Source organism: Oculina patagonica, chromosome 13, assembly GCF_052425735.1.
Source record: "Oculina patagonica isolate OP01 chromosome 13, crgOcupat, whole genome shotgun sequence".
Classification (NCBI taxonomy): domain Eukaryota; kingdom Metazoa; phylum Cnidaria; class Anthozoa; order Scleractinia; family Oculinidae; genus Oculina; species Oculina patagonica.
In genome coordinates, this window is record NC_135770.1 from 7,473,275 (window position 1) to 7,498,120 (window position 24,846).

The following is a 24,846-nucleotide window of genomic DNA, read 5'->3' on the forward strand; positions in this document are numbered from 1 at the left end:
TTTTGAAAAGGCATTAATAAATCCAATTAGCTTTGCATGTAAGTGACAAAAAATTTAGCATGTACTAAAACCAGGAAACTGGAACACCCATAGACAAGGTTAATTTACGGTTAGGGTTAGAAGTCAGCAATTTGTGGTTCAGTTAGCGGTTATGGTTTTTGGGGGTCAGACTAAATGGCGTGGGTGGGTGGGTCGTGTGTCGTGTGTCGTGGGTCGTGGGTCGTGAGTCGTGGGTCGTGGGTCGTGGGTCGTGGGTCGTGGGTCGTGCGTCGTGCGTCGTGCGTCGTGGGTCGTGGGTCGTGGGTCGTGGGTCGTGGGTCGTGGGTCGTGGGTCGTGGGTCGTGGGTCGTGGGTCGTGGGTCGTGGGTCGTGGGTCGTGGGTCGTGGGTCGTGGGTCGTGGGTCGTGGGTCGTGGGTCGGTCGTGCGTTTTGGGTCAAGGCAAGTTCAAGGCAAGTTCGACCCCGATGCAAAGGAGCATTCTCGCCGATTTGTTATTTTTGGATACCGTTTTTCTTATTAACAAGAACATGTTTTTCTTTCATGTCGGGCCCACCGTTTCGCTTTTTTCCCCTTCATTTCTGCCGGACAGTTTTACGGAAGTTGGCCGAAAATTGCAAGTATTTGCTTTACCTTGGCGTGCAGGCTGTTTGCCGACTAAGAATTTTCTGATCGGCAACGTTTTGGTAACAACCAATATATTGAACAATTTCATGTAGGTAGCTTGGTGGTTCTTCATTACATATCGATTAAATGATCATGTTATTCATTTATTTGTTTTTCCAATTTTATCAGGGAAGTCACGCTAGCCAATATATTTAATAATTTTTAAAGATGCGTGGCTTTTCTTGGTCATTTCAAGTGAAAAAGTTACAAGTTCTTAAGTCTTTTTTTTTAACTTTAAGGGATTTCTACAGAACACCTAATGGAATTTTTTTTTCCTGTGCATGGCCAACTTTTTATTCCTCTAATTGAAAAAAAAAAAGATTCTTTTCCGTTGATCGCTACTTACCAGTGATCCAATTAGTGGCGTGGGAACGCTCAAGTATGATTGGTTAAAAATAGGTGAAATGTACATGTTTGCTGAAAGCATTTGCGGAAGCTTTATGAAAACTTGCACTGTCTGGGACTATAGCGAAAGGAATTATTTATATTCTTGAAATGACTTAATAATTGTACGCCGGTTTTAAGTACTAGAGATTTGTTTCACAAGGCCAAATCGATGTTGCTGTTTCAGAATCCGAACTTGCAGGTTTGTCGTCGACCGCGGTCGAACGACAGAAATATGCCAAAAACAAGACAAGTACTTCAAAGATAAGGTTTTGATTTTGACAATTTAAAGTTTCATACATTACCGGTATCGTGACAATTTACGAAGCTTTTGGGGGGGTCAAACTAAATGGCGTGGGTGGGTGGGTCGTGCGTCGTGGGTCGTGGGTCGTGGGTCGTGGGTCGTGGGTCGTGGGTCGTGGGTCGTGGGTCGTGGGTCGTGGGTCGTGGGTCGTGGGTCGTGGGTCGTGGGTCGTGGGTCGTGGGTCGGTCGTGGGTTTTGGGTCGTGGCAAGTTCGCCCCCGATGCAAAGGAGCATTCTCACCGATTTGTTATTTTTGGATACGGTTTTTCTTATTAACAAAAACATGTTTTTCTTTTATGTCTGGCGCACCGTTTCGCTTTTTTCCCTTCATGTCTGCGGGACAGTTTTGCGGGAGTGGGCCGAAAATTGCAAGTATTTGCTTGACCTTGGCGTGCAGGCTGTTTTCCGAATGAGAATTTTCTGATCGGCGTTTTGGTCCCGTTTTGGTAACAACCAATTTATTGAACGATTTCATGTAGGTAGCTTGGTGGCTCTTCATTCCATATCGATTAAATGATCATGTTATTCATTTATTTGTTTTCCAATTTTATCAGGGAAGTCACGCTAGCCAATATATTTTATAACTTTTAAAGATTCGTGGCTTTTCTTGATCATTTCAAGTGAAAAAGTTACAACTTCTCGAGTCTAACTTTAAGGGATTTGTACAGAACACCTAATGGATTTTTTTCCTGTGCATGGCCAACTTTTTATTCCTCTAATGATCGCTACCTACCAGTGATCCAATTAGTGCCGTGGGAACGCTCAAGTATGATTGGTTAAAAATAGGTGAAATGTGCATGTTTGCTGAAAGCATTTGCGGAAGCATTATCAAAACTTGCACTGTCTGAGACTATAGCGAAAGGAACTATTTATATTCTTGAAATGACTAATAATTGTACACCGGTTTTAAGTACTAGAGATTTGTTTCACAAGGCCAAATCGATGTTGCTGTTTCAGAATCCGAACTTGCAGTTTTGTCGTCGACCGCGGTCAAACGACAGAAATATGCCAAAAACAAGACAAGTACTTCGATGATACTGTTTTAATTTTCATAATTTAAAGTTTCATACATTACCGGTATCGTGACAATTTACGAAGCTTTTTGGGGCTTTATTAAAAAATGTTTGAAAATGGTGATATGTGGACTTTTCTGCGCCATTTTTCAAAGCACTTTGGTTCAGATGTAAAACATTTAAAAAGCAAAAACACTTTTATACCTGGGAGAACGGGAATGTTCAGGAAAGCGTGACTCTCGCGTGACTAAGTTATCGTGTCGTTGTGTTTTAGGTCAAAGTATAAATGAGTGACAGATGTCAAACGAAAGGTGTCAAGGATTTGCGAGGCAGTAGTTGTTGTACACTGTTGTTGTACATTGTGTTTACATTGTGTTTGTTGAGATGCCTTTCCATCAACGCAACAGGGAATATGTTTATTTACACTCAGCAGCTATTTTTTTTCTCATACTAAGGGACGGACCTATATTTTTTTGGAGGGGGGGGGGGATGAAAAATATTGAAAAACATTGTTTGTAGGGCCTGGAAAGACAAAATAAATTGTTTGCAAACACGATATGTATAACAAAAAATAGAAAGAATTTCGAAAAAAATTGTTTGCAGAGGTACATAAACTAAAAAAAAAGTTTGCAGAGGAGAATTTTTCTTCCTCCCCCCCCCCCCCTCCAAGAAAATAATGGTCCGTCCCTAACACATCAATAAGAAACGAAATTCCCCGAAATAGGAAGAAAAGCTGCCTATAAAGACGTTTGAATGCGGTGAAGGTGCGTCGAGATTTGACCTTCCGTTATCAATTGAAGCTTGAGGCTGCAGATGCACTATCGAAGGCTGCGTTTAAAGAGATTAAAGGGAAATCAAAACTTGCAATGTCGAGCACTGTAGCGAAATAAACGTTTCATTTTGTTGAACTGACTAAAGTTATATTTTAGACCATTATTTTAAAATAAAAAAGGTTTATGTTATTTTTGCATATATCCTGCGAAACCAAGAAACAAGAAACCCAGTGGAAATATTTCGACACTAGTTTGCCACTGATCCACAAACTGGTCCCTGATTAAAATTCCGATTTTACACAGATGAAATGGCAGAAATAGAAGTAGCTGACCTGCTTATCAGCCAAACTGAAGATACTTGTCCTTGTCGATGCAATCAATTTAAGGGTGTTCTTTTTTGTTTAAGATTTTTCAGTTTTTCTGCGAACTAGTAGCCTGCGTGGCTAACTGCGTGGCCGGCGTTCAAAGGGTAAAGAGAGGGGAAGTTCTAGCGGTAGTCTCATGCAACGTATATTGTAACACCTCCATCCGAGGTATTTAAATGAGTGAGTTCAAATTTTCGGCCTTGTTAAGCGTCACACATTTTTCGGTAAATTTAAAATCCAGAGATAGCTGGTAACTTGGCATATATATACACCCACGACCCACGACCCACGACCCACGAGCCACGACGAACGACTCACGACGCACGACGCACGACCCACGTCGCACGACCCACGACCCACGACGCACGCCAATTAGACAATCTCCTTGTCAATAACATGTGAAAAACGGCCTCTTTTCTCGAAATGAACGGGTAACCACGAGTAACCACGGGTAACCAAGATAGTTGAGAAACAAGATACTCTTATTCCTTTTAATTTGTTTGGTTACCCGTGGTTACCCGTGGTAACCCGTTATGTTATATATCAGAAAAATGCGTCTTAGTCCACGAAACATTGTATTTCCATGGATTCTTAGTTTGCACTTATAATTATTGCAAAAAGCTAAATTTCCCTTTCAGACAATGGGCGTCAAAAGTCCTTGAGACAGTTGGATGAAATTGATACTAATTTAAAATTCCCGTTTTTTCACCTTTAATCTGCTGCCGCTTCTGAACCACTCCCGGCCCCTCCCCCCTTTTCAATGTTGTACTCAAACGAGGCAAGTCTTGCAGATAACAAATACAACATTGTTTCGGGGGGAGGGGGTTATATTGAAGGGGTGAGGGGTAAAATTTGTCCAAGGTACTCAAAAAGGGCCGACTGTCTCAACACTTTTGGCGCTCATTGTCTGCTTTGGTTGTGTAATTGTGTTAAGTGATATTTGATGCAGTTGTGAGTAATACGTCGAAAGATTTCGAGCAATCGGCTTCGTGTTCTTGGCAACTTGTGTTCCAAGAGCTGGTTCAAGCGTTAAGGTTTGTTCTCGGGAGTAATTCGTTTGGCTAACAAGCTGTCAGATTATTTGATCCATAAAATGGTTTGAATAAGAATCAAAAATTGTTTTCTCGAATCTTTGAATGTGTCATATTTTGTTACTCGTGGAATTTTTAGGCTTTTTTAACTGGAAATCATTGTAAGTTTAATAATTGTGAATTTTATAAGCCCGAGATAATAATGTGTTATGTGTTATTTCCGCTAGGTGTTATTTCCGCCTGCTAGGTAATATATCCATCGACTTGAACTTGTGAATATTTTTGGGACGCAATGGTGTCACACAACATGAAATTCCGCAGCAAAGAGATCAAACCACAGGCCGCCCAGGCTCTCTCGGTAATTATTTGTTAATTATTTGCAACGGTCGTTGTCGGTTCGACTCAAGCGATCGAAAAATATGCTCCATAAATGGACGAATTTGAGATCATTCGTTCCTAAATTACAATAAACTGTAATACGAATTTGATATTAGTGGGGGGGCGTCAGCGGCAAGTGAGGAAAAAAACGTCCCAAAACCCCTCAAAATCACACAAAAACAGACAAACAACAATAGGTAAGTGATCTTTATTTATATGGCTTACAGTTTATTGTAATTTAGGAACGAAAGATCTCAAATTCGTCCATTTATGGATCATATTTTTCGATCGCTTGAGTCGAACCGACAACGACCGTTGCAAATAATTAACAAATAATTACCGAGAGAGCCTGGGCCGCCTGTGATCAAACAATGTCTTGACGTACATGGCACAGTAAAAAAGGAAGCCTAATTTTAAAGGCGACAAAAAGACTCTACTAATCCTAGATTATTGCTGTAAAACAAATTATTAAAAAGGCGGGGGCAGCTTTATAGTGAGACCTATTAGTAGTCAAGACTTGATGAGTTAATAGACAAATGTAAAAATACGGGTTCTTTCATATTTGTTATATTCATGTTGTCGAAAAAACATATATCGTAGCAGGGTTCGCGACTCCCTTCAATTACCGATAGTAATAGAATACGAAATGCACATTTGTGTTACATATTTATTTTCTTGTTTAGAGACACTTTAATGCCCCGCCCACTAAATAATGACAGATAAATTAATGGCCACCATCTTATTAAAATCAAATCAATACAATGACTTCCAATTATAAAGCCCCGACTGTTGGTGTTTTTACTTTTATGTCTCGAATACTTCAGAGACTTTTGATGTTCATCAGATAACTGTTTATTACTGTTTGTTTATGAGAAAGGGCTAGAAGGGGGTAAAATGAGAGATTGGATTGGGCAAATTGTTGCTGGGAAAATGAAATTTGGATCACTGGGACTGGTAATCACAAGTAAAAACCAATAGATAGAACTGGGATTTGGATTTGAAAAATACGGGAAAACAATAGGCTAGGGCTTTACCCTAATACCCAGCCACAAACGAAAAGAAAGCTTCTACATAGAAGCCTAAAGAATCTTATCGCCCGGCCAGGTAAGAAGGAAATAATTGCTTTGGAAAACGTTTTTAGGCAAATTGTTGCGGTATACAGATGTTCCGTAACAACACGGGCTTATGCCGAAATTTGCATATTGATCGAAAGTGATATATTTATTGCTGTGAGCGTTGAAAATACCGAGAAATCGGCTAAAACGGTTGGAACTGCGAAATAAAAATATTTTCCATTTACAGTCTGACTTCTAGCAGTATTTAACACATTTCCAAACATTCACGGTTCTGGAATTGGTTTGTCGGTCGCTCAAGCGTTTTCTTTGTTTTGGATCAAAATGCATGGCGAATATTTGGGAAATTCGTGGATCTCTGTACGGCGCGCAGTAAAGAGTGCCCACAAATTTTATTTCATACTTTTCTATAATGGTGTTAGTACTTTTGAGTTACAATAGACACGATTCTAGATCAGGTCCCACATTCGAGAAAATGGCTTTCAACTACAGGCATGTCGCGTTTTGCACATTCCGGAGTTTGTTGGGAGTCAAATTAAAAAAAATCATAACTTAACGAAACTTAAATAGATTTCAATTATAAAACCTCTACACTATCGAGGGAAGATAAAACTTCAATATGTAAAATAATCAGCTCGTTGAATTGAGTAATAAAGTTTTGGCAGCGACCGTCATTTATAGCAAGTTTACGGAGTCTCCAATGGCGAATTGCATGGTTTTGAGGTGACTTTGAAAATCGCCTCGCAAAAAATATAAAATATCGAATTGATCCAAATAAATGTGATATTTGTTACTGGGATATAATTGTCGACTTTCACTGAAAAAAAAACAGGGAAATCGGTGAAGGTCCGAAAAGTGCCTTATCCGTTATAACACGGACGCCCTCTTAAAGCTTTGAATCATCCGTGGATAACAGACTTTGCAGAAAGTGAGAAAGAGAGAATTGAACATAAGGAGGCAATAATTTAGGAGGCAAGTGTGGCTGAGTGGTTTAGGGCGCTGGTGTTGTAATCTGGAGGTCCCCGGGTTAAGACCTGCCCCTGCCACTAGCTGGATTTGTTCTCGGTACTCCCGATTTCAAATCCTCGGTCACGCTTTGTATAAAGCCAACTGGTCTGCCTTCTGCCATTTGGGATTTTTAACCATGTTGTGTTCATTTAAAATATTTGTTTCCTCTATTTCAGTGGCATGCCTGTAAACTACAACTATCTCGAGGCTAAGTGCGTGACCGCTATAAACAACATTAACATCTACATTTTACAAAACCGGGAAATTTGTTTCAAGATAAAAAAACAGTAGTTTTTATTTAAAAAAAAAAAACCTAAAATAAATGTAAAAAGTAGTATCGTAGCTAGAAGCCAATTAACTGATATTCCGAATTACACCGATGGTTGGTCGTTAGATCGTGAAACCCATCGACCGCTCGTAATAATCAGCTGTTATTATTGTATTTATACAAGTTTCTGCCAATGTTCCACGCTTCAAATAGCCTTTAAAATTGCAGTCGTTTTTATGTCGTCTTCCTCTTTTCTAACCTGATACCATTTTTAAACACGGTTCACCAAATTAATCACTTTTGAAAAATGCCAAATAGTCGTACAAAAAGGTTGTTATTTTTATTCACGGAGGATTGTTTGTATGAATATCAAACAACGTGCAATTCACTAGTTTCTTTCATTTTTTTTAAAACTTTACGCTTCCTTCAACTCAAGGCCGCCGCCGAAGTTATTTAAGCAAACTGAAGAAATTTAGGGTTTTTGGATGGTATTGAGACTATACTTGTCAACTCGGGAAGATATTAGGCCATTTTTGCACGCATTGCTGTCTCTAATTCTTGTTTTTCACGTGACGTCATCAAAATTCTACCAGAATCGCGAGACCCCTGACTTTTTATCCTTCATTGGCTACTAGACGTCCTTAATGTATATCTTATTGAAGGTTTTCCACTCTATAGCGTCCGCCGTCTTTAAGATATAACATTTTGAATTTCGGAGTTTTGCGCCACACGGCATCAGAATGGCCGCCTCAAGGCTGTCACGTACGCTTAAAAAGATGCATCATCCTGTGATTTCTAACGATCTGAACAATTGAGGTTTTACTAGAAGTGTTTTTGTGAAAGTTTACGTATTCACAAAGGTGAAATGACCGCTTTTTTAGCAGAAGTAAATGCCAGATGTTGTCATCGATTTCCGGCGGCCATCTTGGTGCCCCTTCACACGGACTCCAACATGGCGATTCCATACTGTGCTCTCTAAATTTGTGTGGAACATTTTAACAGATAACTCGAGTGCGGAATACCGTACAGACCTGAAACTTAGACACGTATTCTATCTAGAAAATTTCTACAACCTGTTATATTCTAATACTCAATAGCTTTGGATTTTTTTTTTTTGCAGCGCGTGACCGTATCGTTACTTGCGTGACAGTGAAAACCGGCAATTCCGCAAGGTACTTTTTTACTCCCGGTAATAAGATGGTATTCCACTTCCGTGACCCCCAACTGGCAGAAAGATCGAACCTTGAAAGCTGAGAGTTTCACCCCTTGTCACTATATAGCACTCGTAGCTTGTTCGGGTGTCGTCCCGAGAATTAATATTTACGAATGTTCCTCCTGTCCCAGACCTCACACTTTTCTCGATTCCAGACCTCCAACCTGCTAGACCGAGTATTAAACATTTAAAATGGCCGATAAAACGCAAAAAACGCGACAATAACAAGTAAGAATGATTTTTTATTTATCCGCTTAGCTCATGTGAGGGCTCCCTGTGGACGTGTTGCTTTCGTAAAGATTGAGGCAATGGGCAACCTTTGTGCCAGCTTCATTGTGATTGCATTCTAAATATGCACCTATCAATGTTAGGCCGCTGCGGGGGAGGGGGGGGGGGGGCATAGGCAGGGAATTTGACAGCAATTGTTTGCCCGTAGTGGGGACTTCTGGCCGTTTTAATGGACTTTCTTACAACATTTTATTGAAGTTTAGTGACTCTTTGATCGTTCTTATTGGAAGAACAAATTTTCAACTTCCGGTTCTGAGCTGCTATATAATAAACGTGGCGCGCACGCTTGGTACGTAATCCGCTGGTCATTGTTAAGATTAGGGTTGTGGGCCTCTCTTGGGCCCGCAATAATTAAAACATATTTATAAAAACTGCTATCAACATGGGTCCTGTGTTAACAGCCCGGCACAGTTATCAGATTTGATAACCACGGCCAAAACAAACCATTAGCCAATCAACCCCCAAGTTTGAGCTCATGTGACATGTTATCATGGCAACAGTTCTCATTTTAATATGGCGGCCATTTCAAGAAAGCTTGTTTAAACGGCTCTCAGTTAAATGCGATTCAAATTGTACACTAAATTAAAGATAAAAAAGGCTAGACTTGAATTTCCTCTTGGCCGCATGCATTTACGTTTAAATTCTTGTCGAAAATAACAGACAAAGCCGATTTAGATTAGGTCATCGAACGCGCGCGGTCTTAGATCTTAGGTCTTAGGTTTCGGACATCCGGAGTTTATAATCTTTTATTGTATTCCCCTTGCTTGTAAAATGGTATTTCTCCAAATTTGTTGAGACTTTTGAATTTGTCCAAGTGTACTGGTATACCAATATAACCGTGAATGTCTTTATTTGAAGCAATTTCATCACCAACGCTGCTAATATTTATTAACTAAGACAAGAACGAAACCGATACAAAGGTAGAGAAATAAAAGATGCGTTGTTTATTGAGTTCATACTCAGAACTTCTTCGTCTCAGTGCCTTCGGCGGTCAGTTGCTTCGATGATCTGTTGAATAAAGAAATATTTGGGTTAATAAGCGTGACAAGATGAAAGAGAAAAATATACCGTCTACCGCAGTCACGCGCTTCGAATTTACATAACAATTGTTCGGAGCCGATATGTTGAAGATTGAAAAGTAGATGTGCATTACTCGCTCTGAAAGCGTGTTGCGCGAAGAATAAGTTGAATAGATCTGTTACTCGTTCTGTAAGCGGATTGCACGAAGGATACATGTTGAGCAGAGGTGTATTACTCGTTCTGAAAGCGTGTATAACAAACAAAATAAAGCCCGCTCATTACAAATTCAAAGACTTTGTGACCACGTGCCGCGATAACAATTTCTCATAATACTTCGCTAATTTCACTGTCTACCACTAAACGACTGTAGACGGTACCACGTCGCCCTCTAAACATAAGCAGTAAAGAAACAAACGAACGATTTTCTAGATCTGTATGAAAAAAGGAAAGAGATAAATATACCATCTACCGCAGTAAAGCAGTTCATGATATTACATAACAATTGTTCGAAAGATATGTCCAAGATTGGAAAGTAGATGTGTAGTACTCGTTCTGAAAGCGTGTTGCGCGATGGTTAAGTTGAATAAACAGATAAATGTGTATTACTCGTTCTGTAAGCGGGTTGCGCGAAGGATAGGGCGAACTGAAAGCGTGTTTAACAAACAAAATAAAGCCCGCTCAAATTCCATTGCGCATACAGCGGCCATACTCCAAACACTCATAAAATTCAAAGACTTCGTGACTGCGTGCCGCGATAGTGTTGCTCATACTTCGCTGATTTCACTGTCAACCACAAAAGGACTACGGACGGTAGCACTAAGCCCTCCAAACATAAGCAGTAAAGAAACAAACGAACGATTTTCTGTATGTGGAAATCCATTATTTAGCCATTTAAGAGGGCGTCTCGTTTATTTCCGACCAGCGATTTTGGTTCAAGAATTCGAATTGTCTCATTTGCTGGGATTTTAAAGCCTTTATCTAGTTAATTAATAAAATGGGTTTCATTTGATTAAAAATTCTACTTTATGTTTTTTTAGGATCTATCGAAGTTTGGTCCGATCCAGAGCAATTACCCGCCTTCCGAAACGGTTAAAATAACACATATTGCAATTGCTCTCAAAAAATAAATATTCGCTTAAAAGATCCAGTTCTTTTTGTAAACTATATAATCATCATTGTAGTTTATTTAGCAATGTTTCAATTATGATTCACTCTTGTTTCTTCATAGGACAAAACAAGATTTCCGACCCGCCTAATCCAGCTTTGAACGAAACAAGGAAATAGCCCAACTTTGAAGGCAAATTTTGAAAATGTGGCACCTGCTTGAGACTACTTAATTGCATGAACAGAATCTATAAATGACCCTTTCTTGAAAACAAGAATAAAATTTGTCAGCACTTCAAGTCTACAAAGCTGACAACCGTTTAAAATTCAGGAAATTTTCAAAATTTATAGGTAACGAACATCTTCGTCGTGACAAATTCTTCTGATAAATTCGCATACCATAACCCCTTAAGCTCTCTTACCTGGCTTTAGAATGTCTGTTCCAGCCTTTACAGTCATCTCTGAATTCTAGGTATCCTCAGAATTAATAGCTTTTTCCTCCAGCTGTAGGTTTGTTCACGTTCCCGGCGAACCAGGTACATCTTAGTAGCGTGACTGTCACATCGATCGCAACATGTGTATAAAAGAAGCGTGGAAGTTCTTTGCATCGCTGACCGTAGTTTTGCTTTTGATCGGGCATATTCCTCTTAAAACGTTTGCAGGGACATGTTAAAGATTAGTGTTACCACGCATATAAGTAGTAAACGGTGAGCCGAGATCGATAAATGCTGCGGCCATCTTGTGTTTACAACTGGTGTATTCGTTCCCAGTCTCCTACGAGCTTTACATTTCAGTGAGCCTGACACTTTTGAAGGGGACAGTAAGTGAAATATCTAAGATCCGTTAGCAGGATTCATAATAAAACAGTTTATAGCAGCCAGCCGGCCAGCCAGACCATAATAAAAGGAAGGCAAGAAAACTAAGGGAAGAGATGGAAAGAGTCTGAAAAGAAAACTGATTTTTTTTAAACAAAAACAAGAGTTATATTTCTATAATAAAAATTTGGTTTGTACCTGATCTTAAAATCGGTTTAAACAAGTTGGTAAAAACGTATAGAGCTGAATTTTCGGTAACTCTTTGTTACCTTTATCAGAGTTAAAACTGGTTCAGTTTTTATACGCCGCCAGTCTCTAGGGATGTTCCCAATGTTAATTTAACTTGTGGGAAATGCACATGCTCATTCACACAGTTAATGTCCTGGATAGAATGTAACGCTTCTAGGAAAAGGCGTTGATATCTTCCCTCGACCTCTGTGCGGAAACAGAGCAAAAAACAACAAATAATCGGTGACCTTAAAGTCAACGGATACGCCCAAAGTTTCATCGATCGTTGTCTAAGCGGCTATGAGCAAAACTACGGTCAGCGATGCAAAGAACTTCCACGCTTCTTTTATACATATGTTGCGATCGATGTGACAGTCACGCTACTAAGATGTACCTGGTTCGCCGGGAACGTGAACAAACCTACAGCTGGAGGAAAAAGCTATTAATTCTGAGGATACCTAGAATTCAGAGATGACTGTAAAGGCTGGAACAGACATTCTAAAGCCAGGTAAGAGAGCTTAAGGGGTTATGGTATGCGAATTTATCAGAAGAATTTGTCACGACGAAGATGTTCGTTGCCTATAAATTTTGAAAATTTCCTGAATTTTAAGCGGTTGTCAGCTTTGTAGACTTGAAGTGCTGACAAATTTTATTCTTGTTTTCAAGAAAGGGTCATTTATAGATTCTGTTCATGCAATTAAGTAGTCTCAAGCAGGTGCCACATTTTCAAAATTTGCCTTCAAAGTTGGGCTATTTCCTTGTTTCGTTCAAAGCTGGATTAGGCGGGTCGGAAATCTTGTTTTGTCCTATGAAGAAACAAGAGTGAATCATAATTGAAACATTGCTAAATAAACTACAATGATGATTATATAGTTTACAAAAAGAACTGGATCTTTTAAGCGAATATTTATTTTTTGAGAGCAATTGCAATATGTGTTATTTTAACCGTTTCGGAAGGCGGGTAATTGCTCTGGATCGGACCAAACTTCGATAGATCCTAAAAAAAAATAAAGTAGAATTTTTAATCAAATGAAACCCATTTTATTAATTAACTAGGTAAAGGCTTTAAAATCCCAGCAAATGAGACAATTCGAATTCTTGAACCAAAATCGCTGGTCGGAAATAAACGAGACGCCCTCTTAAGTCTACTCATTCTATAGAACGTACACTAGAAACACAAACAATTAAACATGGCGGTCAGTAGAGGAATCAGAGAGCAATTCACAAAACCATAGTGCCCTCGTACAATTCTTTGTGCCCTCGGATGAGCAAGCGATAAATCGAAAGAAAAATATCTGAAGAACACAGCATTTTTTCTACGTGTTCCACAAAAATGCGCAACTGACTAAAAATTGACGGCAAAGAATATAAACATACCTGGAATGAACTGCCATCCTCGAGCGATCTCTTCAAATCGTCAAACAAATACCCGCACAACTCACCACCGACGCTCGCCATTTTATGCACTTTTGAAGTTCATCTTTCTCTCAAGGTCATCGCGTAGAACTATGGGTAGAACACACGAACACAACCGAAAAATAGACGAACAAACGAGATATCCTCCGAAATCTCACCGAGTTGCGAAATGGCGCCATGTTGTGACGTCACGAGGTTATCAAATCTGATAACTGTGCGGGACTGGTTAAAATAAATAAATGATTAGTTAATAAAATAAAGTATTAAAAACAGTTAAAAAGCTATATAAGAAATCTAAGAAAAGACAGATAAAAAGCGATAAAAAGACTAGAACTAGGTTCATATACAATTATTCGAAATATCGGCCCCTTTATAAAAAACGCTCTTTTGGTCGATTCTAATTTAACCCTATCAATAACTAATTTGTTCTTATTCCTAATGTTTTAGTCATGAATATTATGTCTGTTTAGTTGAAAATATTTAGAGAAATAACTTGGGGCCGTTCCCTTGAGGCACTTTTCAACCAAGTTAACAATGTGATTTTCTCTTCTTCTCGTAAGAGTGTCCCAGTCAAGACTTGTAACCATCTGTTCGGTGGACAACTGGGCAGTATTCAAAACAATTCTACCACCACGTCTTTGTAGGCGTTCCAGATCTTCTTCATTTCCTTTACCACATCCATGGAAAACAGCACCACAATAATCCAAAATAGGAAGAATCATCAATTTAAACAATCTGTTCTCTGATTTAATTGTTAAAGATGGTCGTGCTCTTGAGAAAATCCCCAGCGTCTTACAAACTTTCTTCTTTACATAATCGATATGCTGATTCATAGAAAGGCTACTGTCCAATCTATCTGTTTATATTGTCCACGCACTTCACCTTGTTCCTTACCTTATACAATCTATGAACACGGCGAACCTACCTTCTGAAAACTGCCAGAAACGTCTTACAACTAGGTTTTCATCGGGCAACTATGTTTTTGTTGTTGTTGTTTTTGTTATCAGCAACTGGGCATGCACGTGCGTTTTTGATCAAGTCCTTTCATTAGTTCGTTACCAGATCTCTCCCTTTTTCTAGCTTTACCTAATGACTGATTTTAAGCAACATTGTTTTAATAAAGATTGTGAACCTTCAGTTTTTGTTTGGGCCATCTGACATAAAACATCCGGCTACCATTCTTAACACGATTCCGTGTTTTCAGGCGCGTCAGTTCCCGGATGCAAGTTTTCCCGGCGTTCCTCTAGATCAGATAACTCAGATACACGTGATATATTGACTGTGCGATTCGAACGCCACTTTTGAGGACAAAAACCGCAACTTTCAAGGCTTGTAGAATCGAAAATTTTTATCACAGAAATCACAAACGTTTTTGTGTATTTCAAATAATATTTTTTCAGTTATGCAAAGCAAAAGTTTCGCTTCATAGACACTTTAAGGAGAACTTCAAGTTCAACAGAGAGTAGGAATTATAACACATGTGACAGAAGGTTAAAATACGTGTTATTTATGATGCAGTGAACAAAAAGTTCAACTGGTAGGATATATGATTGATATTATACAATATTTATCTAGAATTTCAGAAATGCTTATAAAAAAAGACCTTTTGGATATGTGTTATTGTACAACTAAAGTAGAATCCCGATTTCTCGAATAATTTTTGTTTCCCTTGTATAAAAAAATAAAAAAATAAATAGCACGGCTGTGTTAATTGGGGACACTGTAAATAAATAAACAAGTATTTTAAATCAAACATAAACTAGTTAAAAATCCCAGCTGGCAGGAGGCTAACCAGCTGGCTATTTACAAGGTTAACCCATTTACAATATTGAATGGCAAAGCGAATCGAAATTGCTTAAGAGACGCAGTATGAAAAAGAGACCTACTATCAATTATTACATTTCTTTGTACTTGCCCCATTTCTTGAGATAAGTAGACCATTTATTGCTTGATTTGGCGATTTTTGATTCCAGTTGATGGATCTTCTTAATATTTGTAATTAAAAATATGACGGAAGGTTTAATCTTATCATATCTACAAGAGTATATGTATTTCTTCGCAATCAACAAAATGTGATTTACAAACAAATTTTCCTGGGCTTCGATGATGCCTAGCATTATTTCTTTGTAGGATAGAGAGTCAATTTGAATTGCTTGATCTCCAAGCCATTTTATAACCTCCCCCCAAAATTTCTTGATGTAATGGCAAGTAACAAAAATGTGTTCGAGTGATTCGTCCGCTTCTCCACAAAAAAAAAAAAAAAAAAAAAAAAAAAAAAAAAAAAAAAAAAAAAACAGGCTGGGGAAGGAATAAGGCCAATCTTGTTGAGAAAAGCGTTTGTTGCAAGACACCTGTTGAGATGTTTGTATTGGAACTCGCGCAATTTTGTTTCCAATGTGACACGATGAGGTAAACTATATATTTTCTTCCAATCTAAGTCGTCATTCTCGAATAAGCGGTTGCATTTGAATTGAGCAGTTGGTAGAGTAATGATTCTATCTCGGATTTCTTTGTAAATCGTCTTTGAAACAGCCTTGCTTATTAAAACATTTTGCCCGTTTTAAGTTAGCTGAACCTCATTTTGTAGGGTAGAGAGTTCAATAGCAGTATATTTGCAAGTTTTTAAGGACTTTCGCCATTCATCTGGAAGAGCTTCGATCACACAAAGAAGTCGAAAAATGCATCAAGCGGAGAAATGTGAAGTTCCCGCAGCATGTGTACCGTTATGAGCTTATTGTTTTCAGTAATGAAATTCTTTATTCTGATGATACCGATATTTGCTAGGCTGTGATTATACACAGTTTTGCCTTCAATACAGATAGCTTTGTTATTTCAAAGAATAATTTCCGAACAGTCTGAATGAAAACGCTCTTTCCTTGCTGCAGATTATTCTGCAAAGTTTTTTAGGCATTCCTCGTAAGAAATTGGTACCTTGATGGGCAAAGTTTTGACATCAAAGTCTCAACTTAAAATAAATTTACCGCCTACTGGTTTAAGATAATGCAGCAGAATAGTTTTCCAACTGCATGGGTATTCACTCGCGAGTCGTTTACAGCATAGTATCCTTTGAGTTTTAATAATAGAATCCACTGAGTGCGGAGCTTTGAGTCCACCATCTTTGATGTCGCTAACAAGCGCTGAGCGTTTCACTTTATCTCTTCCCTTCCAAATAAAATCGAAGATGATTTTGTTGGCCTCATTTACGAATTCTTTATCTAAACAAATCATGATTGCACGATATAAAATGATTGGAATAATGAACGTTTTTTACAGTATGAATCCTACCGATGATGGTAAGATCTCTCCATCTCCATATTCTTAATTTTTCCTTTATTGATTTAATCAAGCCTTCAAAGTTTAGCTTCAGTTTAGCGCAATAATCATAAGTAAAGTGAATCCCGAGAATTTTTACGGAAGACTTTATTTTTAAATTTTTAAAAAGGTCGTGATTTAGTGAAGAAGAAGTGCAATTTCCAAGCAGCAGTATCTCTGATTTGTCATCGTTAACTTTCAGGCCGGAGAAATTTCCAAAGTTATCTAGAAGCTTGAGAAGTCTAGAAAGAGACTCATCATTCAATAGAAATGCAGTCAGATCGTCAGCAAAAATACCCAATTCGCGCACGAATGAAATATTTTACGTGCAGAGAGATCAGAGGCAATGGAGGGTAATTTTTCCCCGTACAAAAAGGGCGTGCTCTTACCTGCAAATATTATGCAAATATTATGCTTGGGTGTCCTGTGGCGTCATGACGACAAAATCACCCTCAGGCGGAAAGGGGCATGGCAATATTTTCATGACCGCGAGCCCCACAGTGTAATTTGGCGATGATGATAACATGGTCATGCAATAACGGACCGAAATCGCTTCCAATCGACGCGAGAAGCTGGCAAAACAACAAACACTGTAATTTAAAAGGACGTTTTCATCAAGGTAACAAGATCATTTTGCTTTCATCAAAAACATCAACAAACTCAGAGAATGTAAGGTTTGTGGAAAGGATATATATTCCCCAAAGCTTTACTTTGCAGTGTTGATTGCAGCCAAGGTATTGGAAAAACAAAATTCGGAAAATAAGAGAGCTTTGTATGGATCTGCTATATTGGTATGGCGGGCAAAACTTCCTGCGAGAAGAAAGAGAGATTGCGCTACCCAAATCATACGTTGCTATTTGGAATGATTTAGTTATCATTTTTTACTTATTAGCATATCTGAAAAGCATTTTAAACGTAATATTTCAATTCCCATTGAGTAAGGCTGTCTCATATTTCGAAACGCTCTATCTGTAAACTAAAACACTCTTTAAGCAGCTTTGTGGGTTTAATTCTTGGTTTTCACGTGACGTCATCAAATTTCTAAAACCCAGAATCGCAAGACCCCTGAGATTTTATCCTTCACTGACTATTAGACGTCTTTAATATTTATCTTGTTGAAGTTTTTTAGCTCGATAGCATTCGCCATCATTAAGATAGAGCATTTCTGAGTTTCACGCCACACGACATCAAAGATGGCCGCCGGAGGGCTGTCACGTTCTCTTAAAAAAATGCCTCACCTTGCGATTTTTAACAATCTGAACAGTTGATGTTTTGCGGGAAGTGTTTATGTGAATGTTAACTTGTTCATGAGGGTGATCTGACCGCTTTTTGTAGCATAATTTAATGCCAGATGTTTTCATTGATTTCCGGCCGCCATGTTGGAGCCCAAGCGGTTGGGCTCCAACATGGCGTTTCCATACTGTGCTCTCTAAATTTGCGTGAAACATTTTGACGGATAACTCGATTACGGAATACCGTACAGACCTGAGGCTTGGACAAATAGTTTATATAGTAGTTTTCTACAGCCTGTAATATTCTTGTTTTTTTTTTTTTTACTTATTAGTTTTGGATTTATTTTTTCGCGGCGTGAAAGTGAAAACCACCTATAGTTTTGAATTTAGAATTTTGATGAAGTCACGTATAAACGCTCTATTTTATTCATAAAACATTCGAATTATACCTAGGAAAACAAAATTGTTTCGTTACTGTACAAACCCGTATATAGTAAGTGTATTTATAAGGTACTTTGCCTCATATCGTTAGCTTGGGTTGCCTGTGTTTGTTTCTGTTAAATTTCTTTTCGCGAAAGCGAAATTTGTTCTGTTTCTTCAACCGTTCGGTGGTTTTAATTATAAAATGACCATGGATTGAAAATCTTTTGAAAATGAATTATTTTAATGCGTTCTTAATAAAATATTGCACTTAATAGATAATGGGCTTTTAAAATTACACAATTTCTGTCAAATAAAGGCTAAAAACCGTTATTTAAACATCTAAAATTAAACCAAAACGTCTTTGACAGTACGGTCATCTATCACTGACGATAACCGTTCGGTCGAAAACGATTTGGTTTTAAATATTCAAATAACATTTTTTAGCCTTTATTCTACAATTTTTTACAAAAAAATATTATGACAACATATATATAAGTACAATTGTCAATAAAACATTTGTGTGAAATAGAGGAGTGTGCACGTTGTCCTTGTCCTGAGTGTCCAAAATATAACGTGCGATCGTGCTCTTAACCTCTCCCTCCGCAACCCCTCCCCGCCCTACTTATTCTCTTTCTCAAGGGACACCACCTTTATCATGGTGGGATGGTTTGTATGTCTCAGTGACCCCAGAGCTTGCAGACTGGAGTCTAGTTCTCCTGGTAGGGTCACCCATGCTGAATACGTGGAAGGGTAGAGGCCAGACGAAGTGTGATTCTCCAGGTTAGGGATTGCGCTGGGGGCTGATAACCCACTTCCCTAAAAATAATGCTATAGCAGAAACTGAAGACATTCAAATCACTATCACAACGGTGAAGCGACGAGGGTCCACGATAGCAGGATGACGCATTTGGGTGCTAAAGGGGAAACTAAAAGCCGACAGCTTTTATCGTGAATCCCAATATTTGAAATAAAGGTGGTAAACTGGAACTTTAGAGTCAAGTATAAAACGAGTTTACTCTGCTAAATCTATTGGTGTTTATATTGATGATCGTTTATCATGGTCCACTCATATTAACCATGTTGCAAAAAAAAGGTCTCATATGCAATCGGGGGATTTGGACAAATAAGGCAATTCGTTAATGATGATACTCTTATAACTATTTATAATTCCCTTATCCAGCCATCTTTTGACTATTGTGATTTGGTATGGGATAATTTATCTAAAGGTCTAGCAACCAGATTAAAAAAATTACAGAATAGGGCTGGTAGGGTTATTTTAAGGGCTGCCTATGACGTAAGCCCAAAGGATTTTTTAAAGGAACTTAGATGGTCTGATTTAAAAACCCGAAGAGCTAAGCATAAGGCCACCCAAATGTTTAAAATTTCTACTGGTGAAGCCCCATCCTATTTAACTGACAGATTTTTCAAAGTCGAGGCAAGAAATCCTTACAATATTAGGAACAGTGAATTGAATATTAATTTACCATTACCGAAAACTGATTTTAGGAAAATAAGTTTTCTTTATGCTGGTCCTAAATTGTGGAATTCCTTGCCTAATTCAATCAAGTCAGGTAAATCTCTTGCAGCCTTTAAAAGAGGAATGGAAGATATTGACTTTGATATGTTACTCTTTTCTTATTGATAGTTTGTCTCACTTTAATATTTGTGTTATTGAACTCTATTTAAAATTTCAAATCTTACTCGGCTTTCATAAAAACCAATTGTAAATTGATGAAATTCCGAGTTTAAATAAATTGTCACTCACTCACTCACTCATGTTAGAGACTGGAAAAGCTGGCCATGCAAGTAACGCGCGAGAATTTTTTTTCTGCCAGGGAGGAGGAGAAGACCACGTCGACCTAAAACAACATGCATGGAGGAGAATAGTTGAGGATGAACTGCGAACAGCTGGGTGACAGTCATGGGCGACTGTCAGAGCTCTAGCAGCAAATCGTTGTGGACGGGAAAGGAACGTCAAAGCCTTATGTGCCTTATGGCATAGATTGATAACTTCTAAGTTGGTAGTTAAGTGATTTATTGGTAATAAAAGAAACCCCAGTGGTCCCGGTGGAATAATGGTGGAATATCCTAAGCACAGTGAAACAGTTTAAATTGGCTGATATTTCAGTATTTAAATAATGTTGTTTCTTCCTTCAGTGCCTACACCACGCCGTGAATACAGTTACATTACAATTACCTCTCTCGTTCTTTAAGTAACATGAACACCACTCTGCGAGCAGAGCCCTTTCTTTTCCACTGATATACTTTCTACTTCTCAAATCGCAACCACAGGGAAGTTTAATAAAAGAGGCTCTGCTTGCAGGGTGCATGAACAACTTGTATTGTATTTTGATATTGCATGTCTTAGAAAACTGGCTAAGGCACCACTGACAGTCACAAGCCAGCACACACACGAATTTAACACACAGGGAACCTTTTAACATAATTGCAATTCCCTCTTAATGATGTATCAAAAGCGCCTTAAAAGATTATAATTGTATTACAATTAGTTTACATATAAGTTACCATATTTTTTTTTTTTACTAGATTTGGCAATCATTTGTCCCCAGTTTACACACAAAATTACACACGGGGACCTTTTAATACAATTGCACATATTCCCTCTTGATAATATATCGAAAGCACTAAAGATTACAATTGCATAAGCCTAAAGTCTACTTGCCCCACGATTTGGTAATCATTAAATCAGTTATAGCAGTTTACATGATCTAAATATTCAACGCGTAAAAACAAATTAGACTTAAGATCATTATATTTTATACTTTTGTCAATGTTTGGTAAAAAATTGTATATAGCAATGACAATGGATCTAAAACCTATAATTATACAAGAAAATTATGGCTCTGGGTAAAAAACTAGTTCAAAACTGTAAATTTGTGTAAAACCTATTTTACATTGCAGGTACCGTAGCTGTAACTAGTAATGCAAAGACGAACTAGTCGCTTTTATACGATGCCTAACTTTTCGTTGAGAGAAATTTTCGATTGAATGTCAAAAGCTATCCAGAATTGCATTGGATTGGCTTAACTACGCGCGCTGTGTGATTGGTTTAAAATCTCGCGCCACCTCACCTACTAAATCAATCAGAAATGAAACCGAAACCAATCGTGCTTGCTCGAACACGTTCTCCTGCGCATTGCGGTGCTTACACGTTCTTGCTTGGAGTTGTAGTTGGCTCACTGGATTGTCCTTTGTACGGCTTTGTGACTGGCCAGAGTTGTTACTTTGGTTTAGTTTTACGACACTCAAACGGAAATCACTCTAAGAGACCTATACAGATGATGGGTTTTTATTATCTTTATCGTATAAAGTGATCATGAGTATACCTGGAAACATAAACTAAAACTATTTCAAAGGCAATCCGTACATGAAACAACCCTGTATGCGTTTGTGTTTGTGTTATACTTGATATCACAAAACATACTTTTATTCTTGGCAGAATTTAGCACTGGCTGGGTGGGTGCTTTGTCAATCTTTCTTACTGTCTGTCAGTCTTGCTAACAAGACGTCGAGTTTCTGGTTTATTTCATCCTTGTTCTTTTTAGCGTCTTTGACAAGCTCTTCTAACTTCCGGTTTGTTTCCTCCAACCTTTCCTTGTTCTTTTCAACCTCTTTGACAAGCTCTTCTAACGAGGTGTTAACCTTTTGGTTTGTCTCTTCCAAGCTTTCCCTGTTTTTCTCAACTTCTTTGACAAGCTCTTCTAACGAGTTGTTAACCTTTTGGTTTGTCTCTTCCAAGCTTTTTCTAACTTTGCTGTCAAGATCTTCAACTTCCCTCGGGCACATCTAAAAAGAGTGGTTAAAAAATAGAATTAGTTGTTTCTTAAGCCTCTTCTACTCTTCTAACAGATAAATAAATAAATAAATGTTTTACAAGCCAAGACGTCATGGTAGCCAAAACGAGAGTGAGAATGATTAACCAGCAATACAATAGTTCGGAATGTTGTGAATTTTCCATGTTCCATGTTTTCATGTTGAATTTGAACGTTTAAACTATTCTCAGCTATAAGACAGTTTTCGCATAGCAAGCTTCCGAGGGAGCAAACAGACATTTAATTCCATACTTTACCATTTACTCCTCCTGATTAGGCGTCGTCCTTCGAGTTAGCGACCCAAATAATAGCAAAACATTTTTATAAGCACCACCCTCAACGCCATCGCGCTGATGCGACGAGACTTATACTCACTGATGCAGCTACTTAACTTTGATTGAGAAAAAAGCGGTAGAGTTTTGGTTGTTGTTGTTATCGATGTTGGACAAAAAGGGGCTATGTTTTATTCATAAATCAGCTGGTTCTTAATGAGTTTTTAAAAAGCGCCGCACTTGAATAAGCACAGCATCAAAAACTCATAAAAATAACATGTGCCGCGCAAGAAAATACTGTATTTTTATTTCACTCAACTGAAGAGTCTGAGATTTGACAACAACAACAACAACAACTTTATTTATTCACCCTTAATATTTTACAAAAGGAAAAATTTCCATAATGACGACGTAGCTGTACAGAGATCCGTGTGTTATCTCTGATTGGTTTAAAATTTTTGAGGGCATGTCACAAACTTGGAATTTTTCTGGCCAAGTCTCAAACGTCTCTCAGGCAGAAAAGAATCGAACACAAGAAGAGAGAAGTCTGTTTACTCAAGCAATGACATCTACGAGAAACTGTAAAAGTAAAGTTTCTAAGCCTAGTGCCTAGCATTACATCACATCACATCATCGTCATTATTTTCTTTTCCTCAACTGGTAAATAAGACCTTTAGTCCATATTAAGTTACTCCGAGCATTCTGTTAGGTTACACAAAAAATTCTCCAGTACCCAATTATACACCTCGGTGAAGAGAGGCACGATAAAACTTAATTGTCCAGCGTTAGACCAAGAACACAACACATTAACCCCGACAGGGCTCAAGCCCCGTACGCTCGATCCAGAGCCCAACGCACAAACCATGAGGGCACCGCGTCTCACACGAGAGACAGACTGGTCCAGTAGACCTCAATGATCGCAAAACGCCAAGTAATAGACGGCGTATCCGGCCCGCCATCGTGACTAACTCGAAGCACTCGATTCGCTTCCCGTACAAGGAGCAAGGCCTAGTGTACGATTTTTAATTCTTACCTTAGCCAACACGACACTCCCTGGAGTCATGCTGATGTAAGGGTATAACGGTTTATCACAGTCCAGGAAAAACTGATCCTCTCCTTCTTTGGCTATTATCTTCCTTCCGTTCAACGAAAACGTAACTGGAACTTGTCTTTTTCCATATTTCTCTTTTTCATTGTCGTACATCGCTGTACATCGAATCCGGTCACCTCGATGCACCAGGTCAAGTCCTGCGAAACATGTACAACAGATTATTACTCACAAATTATAGGATTAAAATGCAAGCCAAGTCGTAGTACAGATCCCGTAAGATATGCCTCAATCTCACATATTAAAGGATGCCCTAAAAAGGCTGTGTCAAACCGAAGAAAACGTCACAAGTAATAGTTTAATAAAGGTAGACTAACACTGAAGAGGTAGGCAGTGTGGCCGAGTGGTTAGAGCGCCGGACTTGAAATCCGGAGGTCCCGGGTTCAAGTCCCGTTCTGACCACTATCTGGATTTTTTCTCGGTCGTCCCGAGTTCAAATCCTCGGTCATGCTTGTAAATAGCCAACTGGTCTGCCTCCTGCCAGTTGGGATTTTTAACCATGTTATGTTTATTTAATATATTATATTTGTTCAGTATTTGTTTCATATACACGGCCCCACAAGCTTCTAGCTTTAAACACAAAAACCGTGTATAAATATAGTTGCTTTACCTTTACCTTTACCTTTACCTTTACCTTTACCTTTACCTTTACCTTTACCTTTACCTTTACAAAACAGAACACGAGTGGACTTGACTGAGGAAGATTGAAATGTAGTACAGACCACGAAATTGAAAAATTTGGAACAAATAAAGCAGCGCTTTAATACTAGTAAACACGGTTTTGATTTAGCTCCTGATTTTACTACTTCTTAATACCTTGAGTTTCTTTGAATCCACCGTTGTGAAAGATGTTTCCATCATCAGCATAATATCCCACAGATTCTTTACACGATCCTAGCATATGGCTCGTGTTGTAATCCTCGGCCGTCGCTCCTATTCCAAGCAGTTTGTCCTCCCCAGTTTCTAAAATCAAGACCTGAAAGGCAAAAGTATCTTTAAAAACTCCTCTGAACTTTCAAAACCACAGATCTAGACAATATACGGGTTTACACGAGAAAGTACTGATATCATTAAAAAAAATCATTGCCTGATTTGTCCAACAACAGAACAAACCAATCGTAATGAAGGAAAATTACTCATTGATTGTAACTCAAATAGTTTATATCACTACTGTACTCCAAACGTTCGCAAGTGCTTTTATAATTCCAGACAAAATTTTCTTTGTCTTCTTCATTCCCTTAATAGCAACTTAGCCTTCAGTCAATTCAGTGAGCTATATTCTAACACTTTGTTATGTCGTCTCATAATGTGAACAAGGGAG

At 38.4% G+C, this 24,846-nt stretch overlaps 2 protein-coding genes across 11 annotated transcripts in view; one reads left to right on the forward strand and one right to left on the reverse strand.

The window, feature by feature from the left end:
* Positions 1 to 24,846, forward strand: part of LOC144635400 (scavenger receptor cysteine-rich type 1 protein M130-like) — a 327,613-nt gene that overhangs the window by 6,416 nt on the left and 296,351 nt on the right. The gene's annotated exons all lie outside the window — the stretch shown is intronic.
* The window catches only part of LOC144634914 (uncharacterized), a 203,768-nt gene continuing 200,460 nt past the window's right edge, over positions 21,539 to 24,846 (reverse strand). For 8 of the 10 annotated variants that reach the window (XM_078493960.1, XM_078493961.1, XM_078493964.1 and 5 more), the window contains 3 exons: positions 24,342 to 24,501; positions 23,451 to 23,665; positions 21,539 to 22,119 (listed from right to left, as the gene is read on the reverse strand). In XM_078493960.1, coding sequence (XP_078350086.1) covers positions 21,802 to 22,119; positions 23,451 to 23,665; positions 24,342 to 24,501 — 693 coding nt within the window. In that variant the 3' untranslated portion in view covers positions 21,539 to 21,801. The remainder of the gene's footprint in view (positions 22,120 to 23,450; positions 23,666 to 24,341; positions 24,502 to 24,846) is intronic. The other 2 variants (XM_078493966.1, XM_078493965.1) reach the window with 2 other exon arrangements.